The sequence below is a fragment of the Uranotaenia lowii genome, chromosome 3 (assembly GCF_029784155.1).
Source record: "Uranotaenia lowii strain MFRU-FL chromosome 3, ASM2978415v1, whole genome shotgun sequence".
In the NCBI taxonomy this organism is placed as follows: domain Eukaryota; kingdom Metazoa; phylum Arthropoda; class Insecta; order Diptera; family Culicidae; genus Uranotaenia; species Uranotaenia lowii.
Window position 1 is genome coordinate 198857387 of NC_073693.1, and position 19612 is coordinate 198876998.

The 19612-nt window shown below is 34.8% G+C and overlaps 1 protein-coding gene across 1 annotated transcript in view; it reads left to right on the plus strand.

The window, feature by feature from the left end:
• Nucleotides 1-19612, plus strand: part of LOC129752995 (uncharacterized) — a 49373-nt gene that overhangs the window by 952 nt on the left and 28809 nt on the right. Inside the window, exon 2 of the mRNA XM_055748788.1 lies at nucleotides 19154-19579. Coding sequence (XP_055604763.1) covers nucleotides 19254-19579 — 326 coding nt within the window. The 5' untranslated portion in view covers nucleotides 19154-19253. The remainder of the gene's footprint in view (nucleotides 1-19153; nucleotides 19580-19612) is intronic.

Sequence of the window (19612 nt, forward strand, 5' to 3'; positions counted from 1 at the left end):
TTTCACGGTTTGTAAGTATCAGACTCCAGTGTTTCTGAGCTCTCGAAGTCTCTATAATAAAAAGAAGGGTTTCTGAGCTCCCGCGTTGTCCCAGCCATTAGGTTGACAAAAAATCCATATTTTAATCGAGCTTTGCCCTCGGATGGTATGCAAAAGAAAGTACAATAGAACCAAACTTACCCGAAGTAGTCGGGTCGGATTAAACGAAATTCATTGGCAAACCCTATCCCTTTGCTCTGATATTGCATATTATCAAGGCGCATAGTTCGATTCCTATATTGATTTTATTTTTCTATTTCATCGACGTTTCTCACAAGTTTAGACTTTAAACTTGCCAAAAACGTCGAGTTTATAGCTTAACTATACATCGCGATGATGAAACAAAATTGATATGGATTTTGAATAAAAATTGTGGCTCGGATAACGCGGAAGCTCGGATAACCGGAGCTGGGAAAATCGAGGTTCTTTTGTACATATATCGTGGTATCTGAGGTGGCTACGAGATATTTCATTTCAATCAAATCATTTAATGTCTTGAAGGCCAGGTGACTACCAGGACAATTCTAAAATTTCGTTGAATATATACTTGAACTATACCTAAATTTTGTGCAGTTTGATAACTGTTTGTATACTCAAAGGCGCTTATCGCGCTCACTTTTTATAACTCCCAAAAATGCATGTTGATTGTAACAAAATGTTTAAATATTTTGTTTTTATTCCTTTCATAGTTTTAGCATAAGATGTGAAACAACTTCATAACATAAGAAATACGTTGAATTTTCTGATCAAATGTATTTCATCAGAAAATAGTACATTTGGTTAAATTTCATACAAAGAAGAGTAGGCTAATTTCTCGATTGAAAAAGAGTACATGTACTCTTGAATGAGTACTGCTAGTTATCGTCCAAAACATTGGAATTATTCCGCAGTATGGTGAAACGGTCAAAAATATGAGATCAGTCTGCATGCATGCAAAAATAGTAACCATTTTCTGAAAATTTGTTTTGGTTTTAATAACTGCTTGGTAAATTTTTAGAGCATTAAAAAAATTTGAAATATTTAACCATAATTTCTTTAAAATATAAAATATAGGGGAGAATGAGGATACTTGATCCCTGGGGATACTTGATTCCTTAGCTATATCTCGAAACTGGAATGTCTTACAAAGATCAAATGTTCTAGAAAAATGTGCCAAAATAAGCAAAATAACAATGCTTGTAGTTTAAAATTTTTTAACAAAATAATTGTTTGAGTAATTGAATTTTGTTTGAAAAATTTCACAAAATGTAACTTGAAGATCTTTTTTCATCACTTTAAAATGTTCCTTACATGGGAAAATTATGAAAAAAATATTTGTTGCAATGTATCAATCGTTCGAGCGTAATATGAACTTCATAATGCCATGTTTCCAAAGTAATGGAAAACTCTCAACTTTTTTCAGAAAAAGTTTTCTAAAATGTTGATTTTGGGTACAATTGATCCCCTAGAGTTGGGTACAATTGATCCCCCCTTCCAAACGGCTTATTCTTCTTCTGAATTGATCGTTATGATTGCTAATTACGAAATTACTAATATTTATCCAAAAACTAATATTTATCAAAAAATTGTCTGAAGAAAAGAGCAAAAATAATTAATTTTCTTTTAATTATAAAAAATAGCGCCTTTAAGTATGCAATGTTAATAGCGTTGAGACAAAATTATAGAATTTTCTTCTTATGTCTGCTATAAATTGTGAAATGAGAACAAACATGTCCAAAATAGTCAATTAACATCCTATCTTGGGGTTTTGTTTGATTTTTATACAAGGATTAGGGCTTCCTGAATAAAAGATCAAGTATCTTTTAATAGGGGATCAAGTCTCCCCTAACTTCAGAAAAATCGCAATTTTTTTACTCCCACGAAAATGCTTCTAGTTCATCAACGGCTTCAAGTATCGTTCTAATTTTTGGAGCATAGAAACTTGAAGTTACAAGCTGTCAGAAAATGTCAAAGACGGGGAGTTGCTAAATTTTACCAAAAAGATATGGTGAAAATAAGAAAAGGGGATCAAGTATCCTCACTCTCCCCTATAGATAAGGTATCGTATGTCATAGAGTGTTAAATTCTTATTTTTCAATTTTCTCCGTATCTCGGGAATTCCCGGGAAAAGGGTCGTATGATTTTCCGATTCCCGGAACGTTGAAATGGTCGGGAAATGGACACTCTAGGTCGGACTATTTGGTGAAAATTATCAGATAATGATCAAACTTTAGCTGAAGGTTTAATGAAGTTTGTCTTCAAAAATATTTCAACTAAATATCTATAAAGGAAGTTCAACACATTTGCTTCCAAATCAGCTAAAAAATAAGTGAAATAAAAATGAAATGGTTCAACATAACGACTTTTTTTTAATAAAAGCTAAGTTGTTTGATTGAATCCCCATGCCGAAAAATAGGCAAAATTACTATAAAACATCAGTCACGGTCGAAAACATAAATTTAATTCGAAACACTTTAACCCTGACTCATAGCTATATTTTCATTGAATTCTTGTTTAAATTGTGTCACAAATAACTGAGATATTTTAACTAATACGAAAATTTATATTGTACATATTAGTACACCTTTAAACTATGATTACCATATCTTACAACGCCAAAGAGAAGATAATTTTTAAGAAGGTAAGGGTGAAAAAATTAACATTCATTAAAAAAAACCAGAACTCATTAAGTCATAAAAGTTCCACCAGTTTTTTTTAATTATGTGAACTACATGAAATTAATGCTAGAGTTTTTCCCGAGCGCATGTGCGATGAACAAATTCGGGCTATTTGATCTATAAATCTGGCGAAATTCGATTTCAATGTTGTTAACCAAAATAGAATATCATTTTTTTTTTTCAAACAAAGTGAATAATTTCGGGCAAAATCCTCCTTTTTCATATTTTGTATTAACTATTCGGGCAATTCCGGCTAAAATTGGGCAAACTAACAACCTTACTGTAATCCAATTTAAAATTAACTAGGTATTTATTTTTTTTTTAACATCCTTGTGAATTTAAGAGGTCTTTGATCAACTTACCGTGTTTCATATTGTCTTTTATTTGGTTTATTGCATACTAGAAGGCGCATATTGACTAAGGTTATGTTCGACATCTCGAAGAAGCCTTCCTAAAAACTGCATGTGTGTAAGTTGCTAGATTTTTCTTGTAGAAAAGTATAACCAATCAAAGAACATACAAAATCCTCATTTGAAAAAACTATTTGAATTTCTATCCATTCCTATGGAATGTAAAGTTTTAAGTATACAACAGCATCTTTCAGAAATACGGTCTTCAAGAAGAAAACAAACTTCAAAAGTTGAACGAAATAAATTAGTTGAGTTTCCCTGTAAAAATGCATAACGATAAAAAAAGAGTACTTTCCGTAAAAAATCATAAAAAGAAGAGAGTGATGATTTCCCGATCGAAAAAGAGTACATGTACTCTATAAAAAGTACGTATGGTATACCTACTTTAGACAGAGTTTTTGTTTCATCTCTTCTACCTCACTTAGGATCATTTCAATCCATAATAATTGTAACTCTCAGATTTAACTGCCAAACATTTTTAAAGGATTGGCAGCATGCAGATTATTAGTTCTGTGGTTCTTTGATATTCGAGTCAGATTTTTTTAAGAAATAACACCAAGTGCGCTAGAATGTAAAGCATGGATCACTACAAATCTGGACGCACTATTTATTTTACCATAGTGCTCCTAGTTGTCGGATCTGGAATGTTTTGGCAGCACTTTGTAGAGAAATGTTTCTTCTACCAGTGCTGAAAATTTCATTACGATTCGTTTTGTTTCAAAAAAGTTACACGTGATGGAAGCCGCGAGATGAAAATAAATTTTGAACACCCACGTCAAAAACCCGACGTGTTCGGGTTCTAAAATCGCGAAATCGTTAAAAATGGTCAAATCAACCGTGTGTAGCGTTCTCAAACGATTCCCTTGAGATGCGTACTATAGATCGGCAGGTTCATACCAAGCGTCATAGTGGAATTAAGGATCGGAAACTGCATTTGAAGGTGTTGAGAACGATCAAGGAAAACACAGGGTAGTCGGACTATGACATTGCCAAGAAATTCAACGCCGACCGGTGCACCGTCAGCAGAATTTGTCTACGCGAAGGAATACGATCCTATCGGACCAGTAAGCAACCAAACCGGACATTGAAGCAGAATTTAGTAGCCAAAGGACGTGTCCGCAAGTTATACAAGAAGATTCCAACGAAGTTCGACGGATGCATCCTCATGGATGACGAAACGTACGTGAAGATGGATTTTGGGCAGCTTTCTGGCCAAAAATTATGTAAAGCCACTGCAGTGGTGCACTGCACTGGTCATGGTGATATCCCCGGCAACTTCAAATTCGTTTTTGCTGATAAGTGTGCAAGAAAGTGTTTGATCCGGCAAGGTATTTGCAGCTGCGGACGAAAAATTCCGGTTTTTGTGAAAAACAAGACCATGGACTCCGAAATTTACAAAGAGGAATGTCTGAAAAACTTTTTTATTTCGTACATTAGATCTCACAAAGGACTAGTTAAGTTTTCGCCAGATTTGGCAAGCTGCCACTACAGCTAGGAGGTTCTACAGTGGTATTGGGCCAACGGGTGGATTTTGTCGAAAAGGACATCAACCCACCCAACTGCCCTCAATTCCGCTCTATCGAAAAATTTTGGGCAATTGTCAAGCAGAAGATGAAGAAGAATGGTAGGACGACTCGGGAAGCAACTGAGATGAAGAGATTGTGGAACAAAATGGCCGCTGAGGTCAGCGAATAGGATGTTCAAACTATAATGAGTGATACTCAACCAAAAGTTCGAAAATTCATCAAAACAATATCGGAATAATTTTTTTATTATTTTTCCTTTAAAGTGCAATAAAAACCCTACATTTCAAGTACAAAACATTTTTATTTCGTTTATATAGCTCCGAGATAGACCCGTTTTAATGCGTCCAGATTTGTAGTGATCCATGCTTCTGAAATTTTTTTAAGTGTAAAATTTACGAACAAAGTACCTACAATTAAAAAAAAAATCATTCTCCTTCCACACGGGTTTTGTTCTCCGATTAGACATCTGAAATTGCAACGGAAAATTTGCAACTTTCTGAGATTTTGCCATTATATATATATATATATATATATATATATATATATATATATATATATATATATATATATATATATATATATATATATATATATATATATATATATATATATATATATATATATATATATATATATATATATATATATATATATATATATATATATATATATATATATATATATATATATATATATATATATATATATATATATATTTATATATATATATATATATATATATATATATATATATATATATATATATATATATATATATATATATATATATATATATATATATATATATATATATATATATATATATATATATATATATATATATATATATATATATATATATATATATATATATATATATATATATATATATATATATATATATATATATATATATATATATGTATATATATATATATATATATATATATATAGGGGAGAATGAGGATACTTGATCCCTGGGGATATATATATATATATATATATATATATATATATATATATATATATATAGGGGAGAATGAGGATACTTGATCCCTGGGGATACTTGATTCCTTAGCTATATCTCGAAACTGGAATGTCTTACAAAGATCAAATATTCTAGAAAAATGTGCCAAAATGAGCAAAATAACAATGTTTGTAGTTTAAATTTTCTTTAACAAAATAATTGTTTGAGTAATTGAACTTTGTTTGAAAAATTTCACAAAATGTAACTTGAAGATCTTTTTTCATCACTTTAAAATGTTCCTTACATGGGAAAATTATGAAAAAAATATTTGCTCCAATGTATCAATCGTTCGAGCGTAAAATGAACTTCACAATGCCATATTTTCAAAGTTATGGAAAACTCTCAACTTTTTTCAGAAAAAGTTTTCTAAAATGTTGATTATGGGTACATTTGATCCCCTAGAGTTGGGTACAATTGATCCCCCTTCCAAACGGCATATTCTTCTTCTGAATTGATCGGTATGATTGCTGATTACGGAATTACTAATATTTATCCAAAAACTAATATTTATCAAACAATTATCTGGAAAAAAAAGAGCAAAAATAATTAATTTTCTCTTAATTATAAAAAATAGCGCCTTTAAGTATGCAATGTTATTAGCGTTGAGACAAATTATAAAATTTTCTTCTTATATCTGCTATAAATTGTGAAATGAGAACAAACATGACCAAAATAGTCAATTAACATTCTATCTTGGGGTTTTGTTTGAATTTTATACAAGGATTAGGGCTTCCTGAATAAAAGATCAAGTCTCCTTCAATAGGGGATCAAGTCTCCCCTAACTTCGGAAAAATCGCAATTTTTTTACTCCCACGAAAATGCTTCTAGTTCATCAACGGGTTCATGTATCGTTCTAATTTTTGAAGCATAGAAATTTGAAGTTACAAGCTGTCAGAAAATGTCAAAGACGGCGAGTTGCTAAATTTTTCCAAAACGATATGGTGAAAATAAGAAAAGGGGATCAAGTATCCCCACTCTCCCCTATATATATATATATATATATATATATATATATATATATATATATATATATATATATATATATATATATATATATATATATATATATATATATATATATATATATATATATATATATATATATATATATATATATATAGTACTCAAATTCTGCTTCAATGTCCGGTTTGGTTTCTTACTGCCCGATAGGATCGTATTCCTTCTGACAGTACACCGGTCGGCGTTGAGTTTCTTGGCGATGTCGTAATCCGACTACCCTGTGTTTGCCTTGATCGTTCTCAACACCTTCAAATGCAGTTTCCGATCCTTAATTCCACTATGACGCTTGGTATGAACCTGCCGATCTATAGTACGCATCTCAAGGGAATCGTTTGAGAACGCTACACACGGTTGATTTGACCATTTTTAACGATTTCGCGATTTTAGAACCCGAACACGTCGGGTTTTTGACGTGGGTGTTCAAAATTTATTTTCTTCTCGCGGCTTCCATCACGTGTAACTTTTTTGAAACAAAACGAATCGTAATGAAATTTTCAGCACTGGTAGAAGAAACATTCCTCTACAAAGTGCTGCCAAAACATTCCAGATCCGACAACTAGGAGCACTATGGTAAAATAAATAGTGCGTCCAGATTTGTAGTGATCCATGCTTTACATTCTAGCGCACTTGGTGTTATTTCTTAAAAAAATCTGACTCGAATATCAAAGAACCACAGAACTAATAATCTGCCTGCTGCCAATCCTTTAAAAATGTTTGGCAGTTAAATCTGAGAGTTACAATTATTATGGATTGAAATGATCCTAAGTGAGGTAGAAGAGATGAAACAAAAACTCTGTCTAAAGTAGGTATACCATACGTACTTTTTATAGAGTACATGTACTCTTTTTCGATCGGGAAATCATCACTCTCTTCTTTTTATGATTTTTTACGGAAAGTACTCTTTTTTTTATCGTTATGCATTTTTACAGGGAAACTCAACTAATTTATTTCGTTCAACTTTTGAAGTTTGTTTTCTTCTTGAAGACCGTATTTCTGAAAGATGCTGTTGTATACTTAAAACTTTACATTCCATAGGAATGGATAGAAATTCAAATAGTTTTTTCAAATGAGGATTTTGTATGTTCTTTGATTGGTTATACTTTTCTACAAGAAAAATCTAGCAACTTACACACATGCAGTTTTTAGGAAGGCTTCTTCGAGATGTCGAACATAACCTTAGTCAATATGCGCCTTCTAGTATGCAATAAACCAAATAAAAGACAATATGAAACACGGTAAGTTGATCAAAGACCTCTTAAATTCACAAGGATGTTAAAAAAAAAATAAATACCTAGTTAATTTTAAATTGGATTACAGTAAGGTTGTTAGTTTGCCCAATTTTAGCCGGAATTGCCCGAATAGTTAATACAAAATATGAAAAAGGAGGATTTTGCCCGAAATTATTCACTTTGTTTGAAAAAAAAAAATGATATTCTATTTTGGTTAACAACATTGAAATCGAATTTCGCCAGATTTATAGATCAAATAGCCCGAATTTGTTCATCGCACATGCGCTCGGGAAAAACTCTAGCATTAATTTCATGTAGTTCACATAATTAAAAAAAACTGGTGGAACTTTTATGACTTAATGAGTTCTGGTTTTTTTTAATGAATGTTAATTTTTTCACCCTTACCTTCTTAAAAATTATCTTCTCTTTGGCGTTGTAAGATATGGTAATCATAGTTTAAAGGTGTACTAATATGTACAATATAAATTTTCGTATTAGTTAAAATATCTCAGTTATTTGTGACACAATTTAAACAAGAATTCAATGAAAATATAGCTATGAGTCAGGGTTAAAGTGTTTCGAATTAAATTTATGTTTTCGACCGTGACTGATGTTTTATAGTAATTTTGCCTATTTTTCGGCATGGGGATTCAATCAAACAACTTAGCTTTTATTAAAAAAAAGTCGTTATGTTGAACCATTTCATTTTTATTTCACTTATTTTTTAGCTGATTTGGAAGCAAATGTGTTGAACTTCCTTTATAGATATTTAGTTGAAATATTTTTGAAGACAAACTTCATTAAACCTTCAGCTAAAGTTTGATCATTATCTGATAATTTTCACCAAATAGTCCGACCTAGAGTGTCCATTTCCCGACCATTTCAACGTTCCGGGAATCGGAAAATCATACGACCCTTTTCCCGGGAATTCCCGAGATACGGAGAAAATTGAAAAATAAGAATTTAACACTCTATGACATACGATACCTTATCTATAGGGGAGAGTGAGGATACTTGATCCCCTTTTCTTATTTTCACCATATCTTTTTGGTAAAATTTAGCAACTCCCCGTCTTTGACATTTTCTGACAGCTTGTAACTTCAAGTTTCTATGCTCCAAAAATTAGAACGATACTTGAAGCCGTTGATGAACTAGAAGCATTTTCGTGGGAGTAAAAAAATTGCGATTTTTCTGAAGTTAGGGGAGACTTGATCCCCTATTAAAAGATACTTGATCTTTTATTCAGGAAGCCCTAATCCTTGTATAAAAATCAAACAAAACCCCAAGATAGGATGTTAATTGACTATTTTGGACATGTTTGTTCTCATTTCACAATTTATAGCAGACATAAGAAGAAAATTCTATAATTTTGTCTCAACGCTATTAACATTGCATACTTAAAGGCGCTATTTTTTATAATTAAAAGAAAATTAATTATTTTTGCTCTTTTCTTCAGACAATTTTTTGATAAATATTAGTTTTTGGATAAATATTAGTAATTTCGTAATTAGCAATCATAACGATCAATTCAGAAGAAGAATAAGCCGTTTGGAAGGGGGGATCAATTGTACCCAACTCTAGGGGATCAATTGTACCCATAATCAACATTTTAGAAAACTTTTTCTGAAAAAAGTTGAGAGTTTTCCATTACTTTGGAAACATGGCATTATGAAGTTCATATTACGCTCGAACGATTGATACATTGCAACAAATATTTTTTTCATAATTTTCCCATGTAAGGAACATTTTAAAGTGATGAAAAAAGATCTTCAAGTTACATTTTGTTACATCAATGCGCGCAGCATATCAATGATTTCTCCTTCCTTTATAATATCGCACTAAACGGAACTCTCCGGCGATAATATTCGTACTCGAAAGAACCGACTGCGACCCCATCCGGGGCTCTTCAATCCTCTAGGCGTCTTTGCATTTAAGGGTTCTGGAGGCTTTTCTTCAACTAATTTTCCCAACCTCTTAAAGTGGCAGTCGAAAACGAATGACACTGCGTGGAAAATAAACGATTGTAGAATTGCCTTGGTGATGGTTCTCATGACATATCAAAACCGGTCACGACTGATTTTTTTGAATTGGTCGTGAAACCAAGCAATCATTTCTTGTCTGTATTCATCGCGATAGGTTTTTTGGTGACAGAAGAAAAATAAATCGACTCCTTGGTCGCACTGACAATATCCCATTCCTGGTCTTGATCTAAAAGTTAAGCGTTAAAATGGCATTCGTGTGTCAGTGTAAGGTTAGTTAGGTCATTTAGCGATTAGTATTTGTCCCAGAATTTATTAATGAATTGTACCGGATCATGGTTCAATTTTAGCTCGAAAGTGAAGCGCATCCAAACCGTGGGAAAACTAACTGGGTCGAAACCACCATCTGGATATATGGACCATATATCCAGATATATATAATATGGTGCTAGGTCTTGTGTTTCATCGTGTGACAAAATTGAAAAGATCTCTTCGAAAAGCAGTAAGGTAATTTAATTTTAAATTAATTTGGAACCTCAACTAATTTTAAAGGCATGCCCATTGATAAAATCGTTGACTTCTGGGACAGATGTAGAATTCCAGTCCAGTCACGATGTAATGCTGTCATGCTGTCAAAACTGTATGTCCGTTGGATTAATGTTAAAAAAATTAATAATTGCAGAACTGAATCTAATGTACCTACTTAAGTTTAAAAGTTTTGAAACTGAGTTATCAAACATTTACGACATTGCGCACAAGTATGTTGAATCATTGGTCAATCGGGATATTGTTCGGGATGTGTGAACTACTAAATCTCGTTGACAACGGTCGAAAACAAAGATTGGTGTTTTTGATTTGATTTGATTTGATTTGATTTATTACATCATCTGACAACCAATGGTCTCCATGACAATTATTAATCCTACTATTTAACTAACCTAAGTCTATAAAATGAAAATAAGCTAAACATGACACATAAATTTAAAAGTCTATAGTGAACGATTTAAAAACAGGTTGATACTACTCTGCAGTTCGGGAGATTTTCTGATTTTGTGTTTGAAGGTTTCAGTGGACATCTGGAAGTCGTAGAGAGGGTAGAACCAGTTAAATAGTTTGGACATAATTCTAATTGGTTCGTTTTGCCCGTAGCACGTTCTGCGAAAGTCGATGCGAAGGAACTCATGTTCTCGAAGTATACGCGGCCTGACGTTGAAGTTCACATGGGATAGAAGACATGGGGCATCAGATTCACCGTCGATTAATTTCTTCATGAAAACAGCGCGAGCGATAAAGCGTCTCTCAAGAAGTGTGTTTATATCCAGCAATTGGCAGCGATGTTTGTAATCGGTGAGCTCCTGATAATTTCTCCAGGGAAGGCGACGAAGGGCAAACTTAACAAAGCGTGCCTGTACGGCTTCAATCCTGTTCGACCAGTAAACTGCGTGGGGGCACCAGATAACGGAAGCGGTTTCAAGGATCGACCGAACCAGCGAAAAGTAAAGAGCTCGTATACAGTATGGATCCCGGAATTCTTTGGCGGTTCTCATGATAAACCCAAGGTTTCGATTTGCTTTGGCTAGAATGTAGCAGTAGTGGTCTCTGAAGGTCAGTTTCTCGTCGAGTAGAACACCGAGGTCCTTGATGACTGAGACTCGCAACAGCGGAGTGTCAGATATTTGATAGTTCCATCTAGTCGGAGAAGATTTTCTGCCGAACGAAATAACCGCGCATTTTGGAATACTTATGGTCATATGATTCAGACTACACCAGTCTGCAAATTGGTCAACATAACGTTGGAGGGTTAGGCAGTCGTTTTCATGTTTAATTTTTGTAAACAACTTTAGATCATCGGCGTAGACAATTCTGCAATCCTCGGGAAGAACCGCTAGAACATCGTTGAAGAACAGAGAGAACAATAAGGGGCCAAGGTTACTACCTTGAGGGACCCCCGATGGACTATTGAACTCCGTTGATTCACAGGAACCCAGTTGAACTGACATCCGCCTGTTTGACAGGTAGGAGCCAAACCAGGAAACAAGTGTCGAGCACACACCCAGGTGTTTCAGCTTTGCAAGGAGAAGTTGATGATTCACACGATCGAATGCAGCTTTCAGATCTGTATATATGGCATCAATCTGAAAGCCATCCTCAATGGCTTTGATGCAATAGGAGGTGAATTGTGTCAGATTAGTGTTAATTGATCTTCCCGGAAAGAAGCCGTGTTGATCTACTGATAGGTACGATTTAGCTTTAATCAGGAGGCTCTTTGAAATAAGTATTTCAGTCAGCTTTGATCCTACGCAAAGGGACGTCACACCACGATAGTTTTGAATATCTTGTTTGTTTCCTTTGGTATTTATATCACTAAATGCACCGCATGGGTTCAGAGAACCAAAGTTGAGTTTTGTCCCCAAAATTTTGTTGTAGCGATTCGTTTTCTCTTGAGTGGTGTCCCCTGCTTATTGCGATCTATTCTGCTTTTGAATAACCTGATCGAACAAATTCAAACTCTATGGCCATCGCTTCGAACACAAACAACTTTTTTTACAATGTAGCTACATTGGCAAACATTGTCACGAACATCAAAAATAGTCATTTTCAATTTTCTTTCTTCAATTCCCAGTTATTTCGAATAATCATACAGTATATTACCCAAAGAACCGAAGAAAAACAATCTTACAAATCTAGAATACAATCCAAATGTACCCATTCTACTTCCTTTTAAAACCGAAGCTGTAAATGATGATCATCGATCGGAAATTTGTATGACATGAAAATGCTTCTGAATAAAACTCTATTTAAGTATTGTTTTTTGACTGGATTATTTTTAATTTTTGGGGATTGAACGGCTTCGTCAGTCAATTGTGGGAATAAAAACGAGTGATTTTTATTATTGTCCAGACGTTTCGGCCATTTATTGTGGCCTTCTTCAGTGGGTAACTATAAATTTATTGTAATGTTGTAACATTGTCAAAATTTTGTGTTTTGTGAACATATTTTGTACTCACTAATTGTCGGGTTCGTTTTTCGTCTAATTTTTGTTGTGCTTAAATATTGTAGTGTGAATTTTATCTGTGAAAACTTTATAGAACATTTTAGTTTGAAAAATTGAATGTTTCCTTTTTTTTAAACTCACTGCGTCGAAAATTGAACTGCAACGCTTCACCATTAGATAAACTTTGCGGCAGCGCTTTGTTTACTAATGGCTACTTGGATTTTGTGTGTTGGTGTTTTGATCGTGATTGGCTATTGCTGTGTTACTAACATTTGCTTTTGTTTTTCGTGTGTTCGTACATTGTAAGATGTTTGCGTATGTGGAACTGAGGTTGTTTACGTCGGTTCTGAAGTTTAGTGTGTCCGTGTTTGTGTAGATATGACACATTTCCAGGATTGGGAGAGCGCTCGATCTTCTGGTTCTGTCAATGACTCTGGCTTTCTCGAGATCCATCGTGTGTGCTTCGTCAATGATGTGGGCCAGAAGAGCGGTACAATTCTCTCTCATGCTCGCTTTTTCGATGTTTGTTTGGGTGGATTCCCGTGTAGACAGCTGATCGTATTTCTTGATATTGGACTTGTGTCCAATGAGTCTTGTTTTTAAGTTGTTTCGACTCATACCAATGTATTGTTTTGGGCAGCTGTCCATCCCGTGTAGCAGCTGCCCAAAACAATACATTGGTATGAGTCGAAACAACTTAAAAACAAGACTCATTGGACACAAGTCCAATATCAAGAAATACGATCAGCTGTCTACACGGGAATCCACCCAAACAAACATCGAAAAAGCGAGCATGAGAGAGAATTGTACCGCTCTTCTGGCCCACATCATTGACGAAGCACACACGATGGATCTCGAGAAAGCCAGAGTCATTGACAGAACCAGAAGATCGAGCGCTCTCCCAATCCTGGAAATGTGTCATATCTACACAAACACGGACACACTAAACTTCAGAACCGACGTAAACAACCTCAGTTCCACATACGCAAACATCTTACAATGTACGAACACACGAAAAACAAAAGCAAATGTTAGTAACACAGCAATAGCCAATCACGATCAAAACACCAACACACAAAATCCAAGTAGCCATTAGTAAACAAAGCGCTGCCGCAAAGTTTATCTAATGGTGAAGCGTTGCAGTTCAATTTTCGACGCAGTGAGTTTAAAAAAAAGGAAACATTCAATTTTTCAAACTAAAATGTTCTATAAAGTTTTCACAGATAAAATTCACACTACAATATTTAAGCACAACAAAAATTAGACGAAAAACGAACCCGACAATTAGTGAGTACAAAATATGTTCACAAAACACAAAATTTTGACAATGTTACAACATTACAATAAATTTATAGTTACCCACTGAAGAAGGCCACAATAAATGGCGGAAACGTCTGGACAATAATAAAAATCACTCGTTTTTATTCCCACAATTGACTGACGAAGCCGTTCAATCCCCAAAAAATAAAACTCTATTTGCTCACCATCTTTCATTTCTTACAACCTTCTATCCGTCTATAAAATTTATAATCTTGAAATGTTCTTACTAAAAAGGACATCACTTTCGCCGATAAGGTCGATAACCCAATTAACAAATATAGAAATGGTGATTAAATTCTTCGATTAATTATTGTCTAAAATTATATACTATGGACGCTCATTTTGCGAAAAAAAAACTTTGTAGTAATTACAGTCCCCCCACAATCATGGGTCACACACAATTATTAGTCACCGATCATTAGAACTGCTGATATCTAATAAACCAAAAGAAATTATATCATATTATTATTTTTAGTTAATCGACAATATCATCAAAATGCATTAAAAATATTATTTGAGCGTTTGATAGCATTAAAATTGCAGTTTGAATACTTTTTATCAAAGGTGAACTATAAGCTGTGGAACTATCGCATAAAATTCCAATGTTATAAGGTTGACATCTTAAACCGTTAAGCCCCTTATGTGGGTATTTCAAAGATTCCAACCAAATGAATTGGTCCCATATAAGCACAATAAAAGACTTTACATTTTCTAAATAAAACAGAGCGAATCATATGCGAAAATTCAATAATATTTAGCAAAATAAAAGTGACCCATAATTGTTACAGAATCCGACAAGTTCCACACAATCATGGGCCACTTTTTCGCAAGCAAAACAAAACATTTCTTGGTTGCTAGCTCAACCCAATTGCCCCTTGAACGTATACTAGCGAAGAATGCCCCTGAATGTTTGCCAGAAACTTGTTGATTTTCAAGTTGATATTCGGGTGTTGCCATGGACTTCGATGTGACTAATAATTGTGGGCAATATTACTAATAATTGTTACAAGCTTCAATTTTGACCCATAATTGTGGTTTAGAAAAACGTTGATTGTTTCGGTAAATTATTTTGTTTTTCAACAAAATTGGAAACAAAATCATGTTTGAAATCAAAGAGGGAATATTTAATGACTGAAATTCATGCAAAGCTTGATGTTTGGCCCACTAACACCCGAATGAACGAACATTTTGTGGTGAACTGATACGTTAAGTGACTAATGATTGTGGGGGGACTGTACTACAAAAAAAATCCAAATTTAATTATGTTCAAATTCAAGTTCATTCACATATAGTTAGCAAAAATGATGAGATGAGTTTTAGAGCATAAAAGAGTTGAGCCCTTTTCCGTGAATCTCGTTTCCTTTAACACTTAGGAGATCTCCAATACTCAAAACAATGCCATTTTTTTTTTTGATTACGAGAAATTTACGAGCATTGAATTTATCGTAGATTCCACAATTAAAACCATCTGTTTGAATTTCGCTAGATAATCCGCTAAGAGTCCACGGTTTGGCCAGCAAATTTTTTGCATTTTCTAACTCTCACTTTTGAGTAGTTTAAAAGCGTTTCCCTGATCGATCAAAATACATTGTTTACGCAATTGAACTTTTTTTTAATGTCACTTGATGAGTCCAAATAGTGAACAAAGAAATTTTCTAAATCCAAAACCATCAATGAAAAGTGGTCATCGATACCAATAGGTAAGAAAACCACTGTATGGCTGATTTTATCAATAATTCAGGCATATTGAACTCAACCTTTTTCAATAGCTAATGAGATTGAGAACATTTTTTAACACCTTCCAATTTACATCGCTGGCATCATATCTTTCACATAAACATTCATAGCCACTTCAACCGCTCTTCAAGCTGTCGTCATAAAATGATTTAAAATCAGCCCTTATCAGTTCCTTGTCTCAGTTTCCGTAACGATTGATTTATCGGGAGTGTAGTGTCCTCCGGAGCAGCAGTAAAACCACGTCAGCTTGATCTCCTAACCAGAGGTTGAATAACAATTCAACTTTTTCACGTTGTTAGGTGTGTTACTAAGTAACATCAATAGGGATCCTTGGTGTACATTTTTAACAGGTAGCTATGATGATTATTTGGCGAGATCAATTAAGAACTTATATAAAATGCACATGTTGATAATACAGGGAGCAGTAGGTTGTTAGCCTAAGGTCCCCTTCCCACGATGGGATCATCAGTTCCACATTGGATAATTTGAACACATTAAGAAAAAAAGTAAAGTCAAAAATATCGTTGAAATCACAATATTTCTCATAAAAAAAGAAATGTGTGACCCCAAGTTTTGCGTACACTTCTATTCCTCACCCACCATGTTTTCATTCACAATATCCCTCCCTAACCTGTGTATAATTTCAGCTCACTTGGACTTGATTAAGGGGTTTGTCAAAAAACTCACGGTTTCGGCTTTTGACCCTCTAAAATTACCAAAGGGGGACTTCGTGATTTGTGGCTTGTTTTGCCGACACACCACGCCTCAGTTCGGCATTAGTGCTGATCCTTTTTCCGGTCTTCTCTAGTTTGGCAGACATTTTTGGTTTACTACCTTGATGCGGACCCTCTTCTTCTTCGATGCGGACCCTCTTCTTCTTCGATGCGGACTCTCTTTTTCCTTGATTCGGACCTTCTTCGGAGCTTCACTTTAATAAACACTTGTTGTTGCTCATGAGAGCTTCGACTTCAGAATGACCTCTCAAGCAACCGGGTTGCTTTATTTATAGCGAGTGATACCCGCGCGTCATGTTTAAAAGACTCGGGTGGGCAGAGGAAAACGGCAGGAGTTTTTTTTTCTTCTTACCAGAACGTCGTTCGCGTTGCTATGGGTTTCAGACCGAAATTGCATAAAGTTACCAAAGAAAAGAAAAACGTGGCCCTCATCTGTCCCCTAGTTTGGCTATACGACGGGATCGACCAAAGAGTTACTGATTCGGACGATTTCCCCGTGGCAATTCCGGCCTCAGTTGGCTCTCGACAACATCCCGTCTCACACCCGTTACATTTAGTTCGAGCTACCGCGTGGGCAGTGCTCGAACTAAAAGCGTCGTCTAGTGACAGAGCTTCCATCTTATAAAAAAAGCTCTTCATCCGAAAAGCTGAATCGCCAAATCATCGCAGCATCGATCAGAGATGCCAGGTTTCCCGGAAGGAGATCTACCAGAAATCAGGTTTGATAGCTAGCAATGGCAAAATTGTTCAAAAAGTTCGATCACGTGACCAAACGTACAGATTATGAAATTAGGCTCGAACTTTTTTTCTATGTTGAATGGTATCTATGCCGATTGACCTATTTTGAGGAAAGGTTGGCGAATCTTTCGGGATGGGAACGTAGATTTTTTTTTAATATTGCACCGCTTTGAGATTTACTCTTTGATTATGTTGGGTGAAACGTTAGTACCCTTCTTAGAAGTTGTTGGAAATGGTGAATGGTGATTGAATGCGTTTTAATTAAAATTTTGACCTGCCCTGGGAGGGAGGCTTAAGCCGGGCACCCTTGAAGAACGTCTCCGCAGCCCTTCATTAACTAAGGTGACGCTTAAGCTACCGCGTGTTGGGACAAACACATTCGTTACATGCTGGCGCCCAACGTGGGCCTGATTGGAATAGTTGGCATATTTGTTGGCATTTAAAATTGGTTTTATGAATTCTTTCATTTTTAATTGGTTAAAAAAAATTTGATTAGATTTTTAACTTTTTTTTCGTCGCTTTATTTTATTGTTTCTGAATTAGTATTGTATTTTTAGTTTAGCAGTCTTGGATCTATTGATTGAGCTTAAGTTGGAATTTTTAGTTCAATTTTATAACTATTTTCTTAGTAATAATATAAGTATAATTTTGGATTGATTTTATATTAATTTTTTTGGTTGATAAAATGGAATGATGCACTGCGCTAATTTCCAACGATCGTTTTGAACCAATTTTTGTTTGTTGGCTAGGCCACCAGTTGTTTCCAAACACGCCAAAAAGAACTGTCAAAACCAAACTGAAAAAAAAACAAAATTTTGGTCAATTTTGAACAGGTCCGAAGAACTGTTTGGCATGTTTCAAGAAAATAGCTGTTAAAGTTTCGTAACACTTTTGTCCGGTTGCATAATGGAAAAATATCGCTATTTTCTTCAAGCTAGAAGTGCTAAACTTCGAACAATGGGATACAAAAGTGATGCTCGAAAGTAATCCGCTTTGAGATGTCTAGAATCAGTTCTGATGAGTAAGACTGATTGTCAAGAATGTTCCTAATTGACTAGATATAGCCGATTCGTCCTTTGGCGATAACCGTTTAAGAAATGCATAAACTTTTTGTAAAACTGTTAGTTAATTCGACTGTCTCAGTGCAAAAATAAAGGAATGAATATATCACCGATACTTTTTACACGGTTTCTACTTATTTTCTTTTTTCGATGAGTGAAACAACCTTTATTGCATTTATCTAGCAATAGATTTATTTAATCCGTCAATTTTAGAGTGGCATTAGTTTAATTATTAATGAGTAAATATACGAATATGCCTTTTCGAAAACTGGGCACTTGAAAATTTGATTTGTAACTTTTGAACGGCGCAATAGATGGCACTGTTTCAAGTCAATTTTCAACGTATTTTTTTTTATGTCAGCATTTGAATTTTTTATTAGTCTCTTCAATCCTAAAAAAATTTGCCTATTAAATTTGTCTTCTGAATCCTTACATTCATTGAGGTACGGGGCTAAAAGGAAAAAGTTGTTGTCATGTCAGAGTACCCAAATTGCAAGTCATTTCTAAATTTCACGCAGATTTTAAGCTACATCAAACGGTTCTTCAGATTGAACACTCTGAATCATAAATTTCCAGCCAACACACCAGTGACATAGAAATGTAACCCCAAGTTATGTTTACTCGCATCGTTATCTTGCAATATCCGTCAACTGTATCTTGTGTTTGTTTTGCCTATCCTAGAGCTGGAACGGAAGATTGGAGGACTTCTGTGGCGCCCGCGGACATTAGGGCTCTCAGTTGACATTTGCCATTCTCCGGAATCGCACAAAATTGCTAACAAATGGCGGATGTGACGGAACGTTTGACAACCCCGGATACCGTAGGAAGTACGGCTTCGACTGGAGGATACTATCCACAGACCACCATTAGCCATGGCCAAAGTGTGGATGAAATTAGTAAATCCCTGCAACGGTTCAATTGGCCCGATTATCTGGTCTTCGTGATGATGCTGCTAATTTGTATCTGCATCGGAATATTCTACGGGTACCAGGATCACAAAAAGCACAAAAAACGACAAACTGCTCGCAGGGATTCGGAGGCTCTGGACTATCTGGTAGGAGGACGGAAGATGAAAATATTTCCGGTGGCAGTTTCTTTGGTGGCCAGGTGAGTACCTAATACCGAAGCCAAACCATTTGA